At 54.9% G+C, this 12,222-nt stretch overlaps 1 protein-coding gene and 1 long non-coding RNA gene across 2 annotated transcripts; one reads left to right on the top strand and one right to left on the bottom strand.

The window, feature by feature from the left end:
- Window positions 1-1,328: 1,328 nt before the first annotated feature.
- HOXA11 (homeobox A11) lies at window positions 1,329-5,068 on the bottom strand. Its single transcript, XM_012447845.3, has 2 exons — window positions 4,251-5,068; window positions 1,329-2,838 (listed from the first exon to the last, which is right to left on the bottom strand). The coding sequence occupies exons 1-2, from the start codon at window positions 4,957-4,959 to the stop codon at window positions 2,606-2,608; spliced, it is 942 nt and encodes a 313-aa protein (XP_012303268.1). The 5' UTR covers window positions 4,960-5,068; the 3' UTR covers window positions 1,329-2,605.
- On the top strand, window positions 4,619-9,075 carry LOC105714003 (uncharacterized). Its single transcript, XR_010344092.1, has 3 exons — window positions 4,619-6,076; window positions 6,487-6,683; window positions 8,383-9,075. It is a non-coding gene; the product is annotated as an uncharacterized LOC105714003 (long non-coding RNA).
- Window positions 9,076-12,222: the final 3,147 nt, after the last annotated feature.

The following is a 12,222-nucleotide window of genomic DNA, read 5'->3' as shown; positions in this document are numbered from 1 at the left end:
CTTTTATAGGGCTCAGAAATCAAACCCGCGCCCGCCTGCCGCCCGCCCGCGAGCAGTCCTCCTGGCTAGACTCTCTCTAGCAACTTGAGAGACTTTGGTTAATCTTTAACCATCCCAAAGGAAGTCTTTCCCTAAACCCAGGCTTCCCAGCCCGCCCCCTCCCTGCCCCCCAGGAGGCCCTTGTTCGTCTCTGCGTTTTTGCCTATCAACCTAGACATTCATCTCCGGGTCTGTCCCACTCTCCTTTCAGCTGGATTTCCCCAGTCGCGCCAGTTAGACAAACACACAAACAAATAAACAGACTGGGGTCTGGGGCCTCTCTCCAAATGCGACCCTATCTGCTGCTCTGGCCCTGCCTGGGTGGCTGAAGAGAGGGTGGGGTGGGCAACAAAAGGCTCTGTCCTTTCAACCCTTCTCCTCAAGGTTATGGGTGATGTCCAATTTTAAGGCAGAAGTTCAAAGGCAGCAAACAAAGAGGAAACCGGAATCCTTTTTTTCCCAAAGGGAAAAAGCAGCCTCCACTGGGAGCTAGGGAGAAAGTGCCCTTAGAGGCTCCTGGGAGTCTGCTCTGCTTTGGAACTCAGACCGGGCTCCCTCTTGCTGAAGCCTCCACGGGGCCCTGGATGGTCCCACTGCAGGCCTACCGGTCCTGAGGTGAGTGAGGACAGCCTGGAGTCTGACCCATTGGCCACCTCAGGCCCCAAGGCCCTCTCCAGGGCTGAGGTCAGTCTGAGGGGATAAAGTCCTATATTCCAGGCCCTGAGATACCCCATCCCCAGGTGTTTGCTTCCTACAAGGACCTAGCCAACCACTTTGGCTTTCTCAGCCTCGCTCCTATTGTAGCCAATTCCTGACTCAGTCACCTTCTCACCCCCTCAGGGGCCTGATAACTTGCCCCTGGGCTAGGTAGGGTGTGTTGGGGCGGGGGCAGACATTTGGCAGTAAAAGGCGATCAGGGAGAGGAATGTCACACCAGGATACTCAAATTTCCACCGTCTTTATTTTCTTTGTGCCCTGTTGCCTGTATACATGCTTCGACACACATGGTGGGTAAGAACCAGAACTGAGGACAGGCCAACATTCCCAGTACAAATGGAGCTATCAGACATTTCTTAATATAGGGAGGCAAAGGAGATTCAATGGGAGGGTGCCTGGCTTTCCCAGATGAGGTCCCCAGGCCGGGCAGGCCGGCTTCCTCTGAGCATTTCCCTAACGCTTTCCAAATGTTGCAAGAGATTAAAAAGACCATTCTCAACACCTTTTCCACCCCCTCCAACACCCCAAAGGAAATCAATTAATGGCAAAAAACAAAACAAAACAAAACAAAATTGGTTATGGTTCCTTTATTTACAAGTTTTTGAACACCATCCCTGTATGAAGCATACATTCAAATATTCTTAGCAGTGAGCGAGTTTAACCATGGAACACTGTAAACAGATAGAGCCTTTAAATATTTTCATTATCTTTTTTCCCCTCTACATTGCATCTTTTAAAATTCGCTTTGGTTCTTTCAGGGAAATATATATATAATATAACATTTATCTTTTAAAATAATTCCACCTCACTCTCAGGCTCTCGGAGGGTCACCGGAAGCTTCCAAGCTCAGTTCCGGAGCCAATGAGGGCAGAGTGTGGTGCTGGAACCCGGTGTTTTGGGGGACTCAAGGCCCTCATAGCCAAAGCTGGGGACCGTCTGGCCAGGCCCACTGCTCCGCAGCCAGACACTGAGCAAATCCAAGCTTCATTAAGTGTGGTGGAGACTTTGCCAAACTGCCGCACTCCACAGCCATTTCCTGCGGAGATCTCAGGGGCCAGTGGTCTGGCCGCAACCTCTTGGCTTTTCCGTGTCTCCCACCTCAGGGAACAGTCCACTCTACGAAGAGGCTTTGGGCCTGAGTGGCAGGCTGGAACGAAGACCCTCATTTGGTAGAAAGGAAAACCAGGTGGGCTGTTGGAGGCGGTGGCTAGGAACTCAAGCCTGGATCAGTGTGGTGGGTGGTTGGGAGGAGTGGAAAGACACTAACACCACCTGGAATCATAGACTTCTTCTCCCACAAGGTTTTGCAGCCCTCTTCTACCTCATAGCCACCTCTAAGTCCAGCCGCCGTTCACGTTGGCTTTGGAAAGCAGCCTCATTCTGGGCACCTAGTTATCCTACCCCTTCCTCCTGCTCCTGTCCCCAAGCTGAACTGGGCTTGGAGAGCACACAGCTTTTTGACTCAGGGGTCCTGGGGGTGGGTAGGCTCCCAGTAGAGGGAGGATGTGGAGGGGTTAGCCTCCAGGGGACCTGGCAGGGGGCCCAGTCCCGAGTGGAGACCACACCCAGCCCGCAGCTCTGCAGGTTCCGAGAGTGAACCACCAGGGGTCCCAAACCTGTCATTCTAGCTGATGCACAGCTCTCAGAATCCAATGATTATTAGGAATCTTAACCACCAAGATCTTAACCAAGAGAGTCCCAGGCCGCCTCCTGTGGGGCTATCTCCATGCATCCCTCTCTTGCACACCTTTTTTCAAAAGTCACTATGTGGCTTGACCTTGTCAAGGGCAAAATCTGCATATTATCTCCTGCGTTTGAAGCCCCCCACCCAATTCCAGCCACTGGAGCCTTAGAGGAGCGGATTCGCTGAGTAGTACTGTAAACGGTCTCTGTTAATTTTTTTTTCCTTCATTCTCCTGTTCTGAAACCAGATTTTGACTTGACGGTCAGTGAGGTTGAGCATGCGGGACAGTTGCAGGCGCTTCTCTTTGTTGATGTAGACGCTGAAGAAGAACTCCCGCTCCAGCTCTCTGATCTGGTACTTGGTATAGGGGCAGCGCTTTTTGCGGGTGCGTTGACCACCTGTGGAGGGAGAAAAGGCAGGGGCTGAGCCAGGCGTGGGGGCTGCAATCCACCCCAGAGCCCATAGCTGAGGAGAACGGCTACCACAGGGACTGGTGGTCCAGCCCAAGCCTCGTCAAAGTCTCCCCAAGCCCCTGCTTTTATCGCTCAGACTGTGGGCTTGGAACGGGCCGCAGTTGGAGGCTCAGCCACAGATAAAAGCCAGCTCCCTAGATAGCCCCCCGGGGAAGCTGCTCCCGCTGCCCCCAGAACAGAACGGAGGGCTTCGCATAGCAACAGGCGAGTTTGCGCTGCCTAAGCCTCTTTGAAAGCCGCAGAGTGGGGGCTGCCGGCTGCCTCTCGCCGGCCAGACTAAACAAACAGCCGCCTGCGGACATTTCACCTTCCAGCACCTGGGCTGCCCCTTCTCAAGGCAGTAAAGGCGGCTCCAGTCCCAGTCTTCCTCGGCTGCAGCCAAGACTGGGCAGTCGTTAACATCTGGGGTGGCTGCCGGATCTTTGTCAGCCCAAGTCCTGGCCACCAGCTTCTGCCTCCTCCGCCAGCCTCCTGGCTCCCCTGAGGTGGGGAGGTGGCGGCGGAAGCCCCCTACCCTGGGCTTTCGCTGAGCACTACGGCCACACAGCCACCCTGCACGCGGCAGAGCAGCGGCGCTATTTTAGGTAGGGTGAAGGGAAAGGGGGCTTCCCAAAGCTGCGGGCAGGCTCTACTTGCTCCCCCTTTAAAAAAAAAGACCCACAAGACCCCCCCCAAAAATAATAATCGCTTTTGACAGATTGAATAACAATTGTGAATAACATGCAGTTGGGCAGAAGGAGGCACGTAATTGCCACCACGCCAGACGAAAATGGCTTCCTTTGGACAAAAAGGCCAACTTTGGGTTAATTTGTTTCTTTTAATATATTGCTGGAGCTAAGCGGGCTACTTTATCTGTTAAATGCGCTCCTAGCGCCGTCGTTAAACAGCGACGCCTTTGAATCCCGGCCGGGACTGGAGTCCCGGCGCAACACATGGCTTTTATAAAAATCTCCGGATTACCTCGCTATCAAAGGCTCCCGGAGCCCTAGCAGGGGGAATTTACAGGCGCCCACCTCTGGCTCCCCAGCCCGGAGCTGGCCCCGAGCGGGGTCGAGCTGCCGGGCTTGGGAGCTGAGAAGGGAAAAAAGGGAAAAGGGGAGTTTTTTTTTTTTTTTTTTTTTTTTGCAGGCATGCCTTGGCCGGTGGGTATTTCACGGCCAATTTCAGCACTCGCCACGTGATCCCGCCTTTTATAACAAAGTTTTGTTGGGGGAAACCTAAAGGCCCTTCATAAACCTTATATGCTTATAAAACAGCATATAAAAATTTAACAGCGGTGCTGCGCTAGATTTCCAACTCCCCTTTCATAAAGCGCAGGGCGCTGCCTTTATACGTACTGGAGCCGCTGGCCTTGTCCTCAGTGTGGCCGGAAGACGACTCAGGGCTGCTGCTGCTCTCGGGGCGCCGCCGCCGCTCTTTCTCCTCCGCCGCCGCCGCCGCCTCCCGGCAGCCGCCGCCGCCGCTGTCCGAACTTGAAGTTGCCGGCGCGCCCGTGGCCGCCGCCGCTGCAGCCGCGGAGGTCGCCGTGGCCGCCGGGGGCCCCTTCTCGGCGCTCTTGTCCCCGGGGTAGTCGGAGGAGGCGAGGTTTTCCGGGGTGCCGTAGGCCGTCTCGAAAAACTGGTCGAAAGCCTGTGGCAGGACACCGTTCCTCCCCACGGTGCTATAGAAATTGGACGAGACGGCGGGGGTGGGGTGGTGGTAGACGTTGGCCGAGCTCTTGGCCAGCACGTCGCCAGGCACGCCGGCCGCGCTGGGCGCCTGTAGGCAGTCTCTGTGCACGAGCTCCTCCGCGGAGTAGCAGTGGGCCAGATTGCCGCGGGGGTGCCATTTAGTGGCGGGCTCAATGGCGTACTCTCTGAAGGTCACTTCGCGCACGGGTTGGACCTGGGGCAGGTTGGAGGAGTAGGAGTATGTCATTGGGCGCGAAGACGGGGTCTGGGGCAGAAAAGAAGGGAGGCTGGAGAAATCTGGACCCGAGACGTAGTAAGTACAACTTGGCAAATACATGTTAGAGGAGCAGGGACCACGCTCATCAAAATCCATCATTGGGCTACCTTGGGCTCTCCGCAGTAGCCGAGCTTAACATGATTCTCCACTGCAGCTGCCTCTTTGAAGCGGATCCGTGAAGTAGAAATTTGGAGACGTAAGCTGACGTGGAAATCTATCCCCATCCTTAGCAGGGAGGTGCTGGTCATGTGACCCGATGTTGAAATTGACAAGCTGCGAGCTAGTCCGGGCCTTTTTCCACCCCCCTTTCCTTTTTTTTTTCTCCCCTCCCCTCCCTCCCGGCTTCCTTTCTTTGTAGCCACCTCAGGGGAAGCAACAGATCGTCACTCGGTGTTCTCACCGAAAGCACGTAATCGCCGGCGTAACTCATGTTGGCTGGGGGGCCTCCCGGCGCGCGGAGAGGCTGGGGTGCGCCCCCAGGCAGCATGCTAGTGCTCAATTTTAGGGTCCTGGTTCTCGAGTGTGCGGAGGGCGGTGAGAACTCAACTCTTGTTCTGCCCCCGCCAACCCGCAGCTCCCTGGGTGGGTGAGGGATGCCCTGGGCTAGGGATAGCCAGGTGGGAGCCCGTCGCTGTGTGACCTGTGATTTAGGAATCTGTTCTCCTGGAGGCTTGCATTTGCACCCCCTTCTTCGCAACCCCCCTCCCATAGACTTGCTCTGGGAAGCACCTCTGCCTCCGAACCTAGCCGGAACTCCTTCGGGGCCCGGGTTTGAAGCCGTGGATGTGCCTGCCTCGTGGCTTGTCCGATTTGCACGGTGACTTGATTACACGCTCGCATTCATGGTCACTTCCGAAGCGCTTTAGTGCCGTCCGTCCCTAAACCGCCGACAGCCAGAACGGCTTCTCCCCGCTGTTTGTCACTGATCCGCAGGGCCCGGAAGGGCCTTCGTCTTACCCGGGATCCACCTCTCCCTTCATCTTCCCTGCCTGTCTCCTCATCCCACCTTCTGTCCTTGGACAAACCCCCTTCTTCTCGCTGCCTGCCGGGCTTCCGAGTGACTCGGCAGAGACAGAGGCACAGGGGCTGCTGCCCGGCTGCTCACCGGTCCACCCGTCTGCCTGGTCTTCTGGAGCTGAGGACTCGGGAAACCATGCAATTGAGGCAAGCCTTGGGCTGCTTTAGAGGCGCTGACATCCGAGGAGCCTTCTCCTGGGTATGCTGCATCTTCGTGGGGGGCCCACCAGGCTGCTTGTAGAGCTCCAGGGGTGTGGGGAGAATGAGGGTGGAAAGGATGGGCTGAGAGCCAAGGAGAGGTGGCTGAGAAAGGGGTAACCTGCCTGCTCTCCTATTCGCCTTCCTTGCAACGTGTGAGAGTGAAAGCAAGAGATGTGCAGGGCAAAAACTCAGAGAGCTCTGTGCCTCTCCTACTGCTTATTCCACGGAAGGAATACAATACCAGAGAAAGGAGAGGTGCTACCCAAACCCTGCACCTGGGGAGACAGGGATGCCTTGAAAAGGCTAGGTTCCTCTAAGGATAGAGGCCATAGCACTACTAGGAGTCTAGCTTTCTTGGGAAGAGAAAAAAATAAATTAAGAAGGCAAAATATGCTCCCCATCCTGCAGGATTGAAGAGCAGTTTGGAGGAAGTGAAAGAAGGGAGAGGACACAGTACAGCCAGGCAGGACCAGGAGCTGAGAGGAGCCCAGACCTGAGGCCTCCCAACAACTCTCTTCTTGGAAGGAGCTGGGGTGTTACTGAAGGAAAATGAAAAAATGAAAAAGATAACCTTTTCCTTTTCCCTCTCCAGGAAATAGCCAAAGGTATTTACATATCTTGGGGAGCTTTAGAGTATAAACTCTAAGATCTTTGGCATTTAAGTGTCAACATCGATTTATTTATTTATTGCTGAGCTGACTGTAACTGACTCAATAACAAATCTAATCATGTATTGCACTGGAAAAGAAATATTTTCATTATGTATTTTCTCCAAATAATGGCCTACCATTGCATTTGAATACCTGCTGTAAATATCAATAATATGGAGTAATTACTTTGTAGTCGAGTAAACTAATTTATTAGCATTAATGTTTATGTGGCTCTCCACCTCCCCCCCCACCTTTACAAGGATTGCTCATCACAAATCAAGCTACTTGGACACATAGGTTTAATGAACTCTTTATTCAAGATTTGCTACAAGAACTTTCATGTCCCTTGAATCCCTGAGAACTGAACTTGAAATTATTTGTGCATCTTCAGCTTGACATATTTGTCCACTGTGGCTTGTCCAGAGGGCAGAAGTGCTGTGAGTGTGAAGGTCCAGTGGGAAGGAAGGTTATTGGAGAAGAGTAGCTTCAGACCTCCTAAAGCTGGGAAGCACATTTACAGAATTGCCCTGCAGCGAAAAACTCTATTTCCAGCAGTGACCAACAAGGCAAAATATTTGTTTCTCCACAGCATCTCTTTTTTAGATACAGAATATAAAAGGCAGAAGAGAGGTTTCAAACAGCGGTATTCAAGCGTGCCCTGGCTTGATTTTGGCTATCCCAAACTCCCTCCCTGAAGCCCACCCAGTCCTCGCCACCCCTACCTTCGAACAAAAGGAATGCATGAAGGGTTTCAGTGACTTTGCCATAACAAAGGCGCCACCATTGCGGGGCTCGCCCCGCCCCTGGGTGAAGGCAAACAAATTCTTGCACTTGTATTAGGGCTTTTAAGACCATAATTGAACCCGGGGGCGTCTAGGAAAACCGAAAACTGTTCTAGACAGACCTGCGGTTTTATAGCAGTTTTGGCAGTCAACTTCAGCTTGTGCCTGAGCAGACGGGGCTGTGGTGGCCCGCCAGCGGGGGACGCCAGGCCACCTCCCCCAGCGGCACGCAGCCCCTCTCTTAATTAGATCGGTTTTCCCCTGGTGCCAGGGACAGCGGTCCCCGCAGAGAGGTCGGTATGGGGATGTGCGCTGTTCCGCATAACCATTGCCTCCTATATCCTCCTCGAGGGCTAAACCGAGAAGGTGCTGGCAGGGCTGGATCCCATGGGTGTCCACAGGAGACAAAGGCGAATTCCGGAGGAAAGGCTAGGGCTGAGAAAGGCGCACCGGGAACGGCTGGCAGGGCAATTCGGCAGGCTGCACCGAAGCGGGGTGCCCGCAGGGACTTGCAGACTGGAAGGGGTGTGTGGGGGCGCTGCCGTGAAGACGGATGAGGGAAAAGGCTTTTGATTTCAGCAGAAGGGAGAAAGCCTGGAGCGGCGGAACGCTTTTAGTTGAGCATCAGGGATAAGAGAAGGATACTCAGGTCCCCAGGGCTGCGCAATGTCCCAGCTTTGCCCGCTCCTGACCTCGTGAGCGGAATATGCTGGCGGTGTGAATGTGAAGGTTTCGCCAGGCAGGAGGCTGGGGTGAGGGGTGGGCGCAGCTCTGAGGATCAGACCAAATCTGGGGGAAGAAGGGGAGGCAGACCTTTGAGTCCTTGGTTTTGACTTTGCTCTGAGCCTATGATTGACTGTTCCGCTTCGCAGGAGGTCCAAGAGCCAAGCTTAGCCCACCGGGCTCTGGGAAAGACTCGACTGGGGCTAAGGCCGCCCCGGAAGGCCAAGTCCGAGTTCCATTTCTTGAAGAGGCCGGGGCGGATAAGGCTGTGACATTGGCCCTGGCGACTGGTTTCCCAGGAGCTGTTCTTTCTCAGGAGCTCCACAGCGCAGGCCATCTCCAGAAAACTGTCTTCAGCGTGTATTTCCTTTTATCGTCAACCCAGAACCCCACCGCGGCTAATGCAAGAGGCCAAAAATGTTTGGAGGAAGAAAAACAAAGGCAGGAAGTGGCGGCGGCCTGACGGTGCGTGTGTGTCTGCAGAGAAGGGAGGGAGCCGGTTCAGTCTCTTCTTGTTTTTCCAAACTTCAAGGTCCAGGCAGCCCTCCGCGGGGCCTGGCCCCATCGCTCCCCGCGCGGCATTTGGAGGTGGCCACCCGGAGAGGAGAAGGCCGACGCCCGCGCCAGGCTTGTCAGGCGGAAACGGCTAACAAGGAGATTTGGTCAGCAAAACAGGCAGAGCCCTTCCGAGGCTTCGTCTGAGTTGGCCCCAAAGGTTGCGGCGGGGGTGGGGGGGGCTTGCACAGCACCTCCGGGACCCTCCTCGCTGAGGACGACCATCCCTGAGGCTTACGCTTTGCTCCACCGCCTTCGCAAGCGGAATATCGGAATAAAGTGTGTCCAGGCGCCTCTGCCGCCTCTGCTTCTTCTTGCAGCCGGAGGGGTCCGGGAGGCAGCGGTTAGGCGCAGTCGGGCAGTGCCCAGGCGGCGTGGCCTCGGGGCGGTCGGTGTGCACTGGGCAATGTGAAGCCTTGTCACCGCGGTTGTTGTGCTGGGGGCGTTTCCAGCAGTCATTCAAGGGACTTGAGCTGCAAGGATCGTCACTTGACAGGCAGCTTAACACCCTCTCACTCCAAGAGAGGATACAGCTGGGTGGTGGGGAGCACCTCCACACTCCAGGCTTCCCAGCTCCAACTGGCAAAGCTACTGGGCTACCCTCTTCTCTCCTTGGGGCTGGCTTGGGAGGCAGCAGCTACTCCTTGTCCCAGAAATCTGAGAATTTGAAGTCCCCAGTGCTTGCACATGCAGCCCTTTGAATGCCCAGCATTTGTCCAACCTCAATGTCAATGCCAAGCTGCCCTCAGTCACCATTGTCCTTCCCAGGGGGGATTCTGTACCCCTTACAGTTCCTAATCCTGCCCTGCCTTCTTCCAGCCAGTCTCACCTGCTGGGACCTCCCACCTCTTCCCTACCTCTTTTGATGTCTCTGCTAGACTAAGCAAGGGCTGAGGTGCCACTGGAGGGCACCCAATACTCAGGCACAGAGGAAGAGAGCTGTTAGGTCCCTGACTCTCCCCCTACTTTGGGCCTCCCTCCACCAGAGCCTGAACTGAGTTTCCCACCTCCCTTCTTTGGATTACTCCACCCCAAGGCCCCAACAAGTCCAGCTTATCTCCCTCCCTCTACCCTCCCTTCTCTACCCTCCTTCCTTCCCCAACACTTCTTCCTTTTCTGCGGACCCAGCTCCTACTTTTCTAGGCTAAGCAACCCAGATGGGATAGGCCTGGGAAGGGTCAGGACCCACTTGACAAACTGAATCTCACTCCTCGATGGCTACAGTTAAGTTTCTCTTTTTGTGGATTGCTTAGGGCACCATCAATATTTTGCTTCCGCCTGCTTGCCTGAGCCCTTACTTTCCTCTTTCCACAAATGTCGCACTGTTTCTAGAAAGCTACACAGAAGAGTGTTTCAACCCTGGTGACCATATTGCACACAGGTGCAAGAACTGGCCGGGAAGCCCTGGGTAGAAATGGCAACGGAGCTCTTCTCCTCCATTTTAGGAATATCTCTTTCCAAATCGAAGGGTTCCTGGTGGCACATCTGTCTTCCGTGGTGAGCTGGGGAGGTGAGTTGTCTGGGAAGGCCCAGTATTTATTATCAGGGCATGGCTTATTGCCAGATCATTGCCAATCCATCACATTTTCCAGGAGCTGCCCAGAGGCAGCACTGAGGCTTCGATCAAAAATCAGATCACCTCTATCACTACCAGGTGGAGGCAGGGGTTAATTTGTCTCTTTGTCGAGACACCCCACCCTCCCCCAAGCTCTCTTTCACTTCCCTAAAGCTCACAAACAGGTAATGCCCTGAAATTGACCTCATAATTCTGCTTGGTCTGATTGGCAGGTTCAGTCATCCTCCAAAGCCCCCAAACATCTGAAAAGGTCCATACCCTTCTGGCCACTGCAGATTGGGGCACAGGGCTCAGCTGAGGGTCTCAGGTACCCAAGCAATCTGGTTATCATTTACTTTAGTGAATCTCAAACTGAAGGGAGAAGAGAAGATTACTTCCTTTAAGAACTATTTTTATTTTTATTGTTGTCAACTGGTTAGACTTTTTTTTTTTTTTTTTTTTTTTTTTCCTACAGAGTGGAAACAAATGGGGTAGGGGAGACTTTGAAGGGTGAAGGCCTAGTTCTCGTTGTCTCCCTTCCATTCCCTCTGCAGCTTCGGCCCAAACGGGTTTCCCCAGCAGTGTGTCTGTGATAAAGAAGACAAAAGGGAGTGGCCCAACCTGAAGATTGGCTCTGGTCCTAGGGTCTGGGTCCCCACAGCTGTAGCTCACAGGAAGCCCCCAGGCCACCAAGCTCCAACTGCTTCCTATTTCCACTCAGTGCCTATGGTGGCTCAATTCCAGGCTTGAGAAAAGCCACCACCCCATCCAGGCCTCTTCCCCTACTCATCCTGCCAGGCAGTTCTGCGATGGGACCCATTTACAGACAACTGTTTCTGCTATATATGCCCCCATAGCCCAGCCCGTCCATGTAACCCTAGAGGTACAACACAGATTTTTGGCTTCCATGAAAAGAAATTCTTTGCAGGTTCTCTTTGGTTCACCTGGAGAGATAGGCTCAGCGGCCGATCGGGCTTAAGCTGTTTACCACACGGCCTGATGCTCTAACCTGCTGCAGGTAGGCTATGGGCAGGGGGTTAGGGGCTCTCTCCCTTGCAGAGCCCAGTGAGGGATTCTTGGGGACTGGGGGTCAGGGGCATTTACCTTAAAAGGGTGTGCCTCACATCTCAGTGAAGATTTTAGGCGGGAGAAGAGCATCAAGGGTCGCACCAAAGGCCTGCCATGCACTGAGGGAGGGCCTGGACTCAGGGACCCCAGGAGAGGCTTTCTAGCAGGGTCTTGGCTCCCCTATCCTCTTCCCCGCCAGGCCAGCCCCACTGGGCCCCATGTTCCTACCAGGACCCAGAACTCCGATCCAGCCACGTCCTCTCCCCTGGGCTTGCAGGCACTCCCTCTCGCCCTCGCTAGGCCTTAGCGGGCTCCGCATTCTGCCGGACTGGGGCAAACCCCGCTCTTCTGGGACGGGGACACAGCCTGGGCCACCCATGGCTGCGAGGACTCCTTTCCAACAAGGCTGGGGATGGGAGAGTTGCAATTCAAGGAAGAACCTCTGCCTCCAGTGCACGAGCCCAGGCTACCAAAACCCGCTTGCCGCTGGAATGACGGCCCAGCCAACTGTGCGTCCTGTGCCTTCTTCAGACCGCGGCGGCGACCGGCCCTGACCATGGGAGCGGCCGTGGCGCAGAGGACTTGACCTTTAAGGCGCAAGAGGAGGGCGCTCGCTGAGCCGCGGGGAGGGGGACGCTGCTCTCTCTCTCTCCAGCCTCTTCCACCCAATAGCAGCCCGCTCAACCCACGCCTGCTGCGCGCTCACCCTCTTTCCCCCTCCATTTTGTGCAGTGTCCGCAGACCTGCGGCGGGAAACAAAGCCCCCAGCCCTGCTCTCACCACCCTTCTTGCGAGCTGCTGTCGCCTACTC

This window comes from Aotus nancymaae, unplaced genomic scaffold (genome assembly GCF_030222135.1).
Source record: "Aotus nancymaae isolate 86718 unplaced genomic scaffold, 86718_ANA_hifiasm-v0.15.2.pri h1tg000025l, whole genome shotgun sequence".
NCBI lineage: Eukaryota > Metazoa > Chordata > Mammalia > Primates > Aotidae > Aotus > Aotus nancymaae.
Note: the sequence above shows the minus strand (reverse complement) of the source record. Positions and strands in the feature narration are given on the sequence as shown.

Excerpts from the sequence above, each read along its gene's own strand:
- HOXA11 (XM_012447845.3), bottom strand. The coding sequence starts at position 4,959 with ATGATGGATTTTGATGAGCGTGGTCCCTGCTCCTCTAACATGTATTTG. Across the intron at positions 2,839-4,250 it reads GGACAAGGCCAGCGGCTCCA|GTGGTCAACGCACCCGCAAA; the intron begins GTACGTATAAAG and ends CTCCCTCCACAG.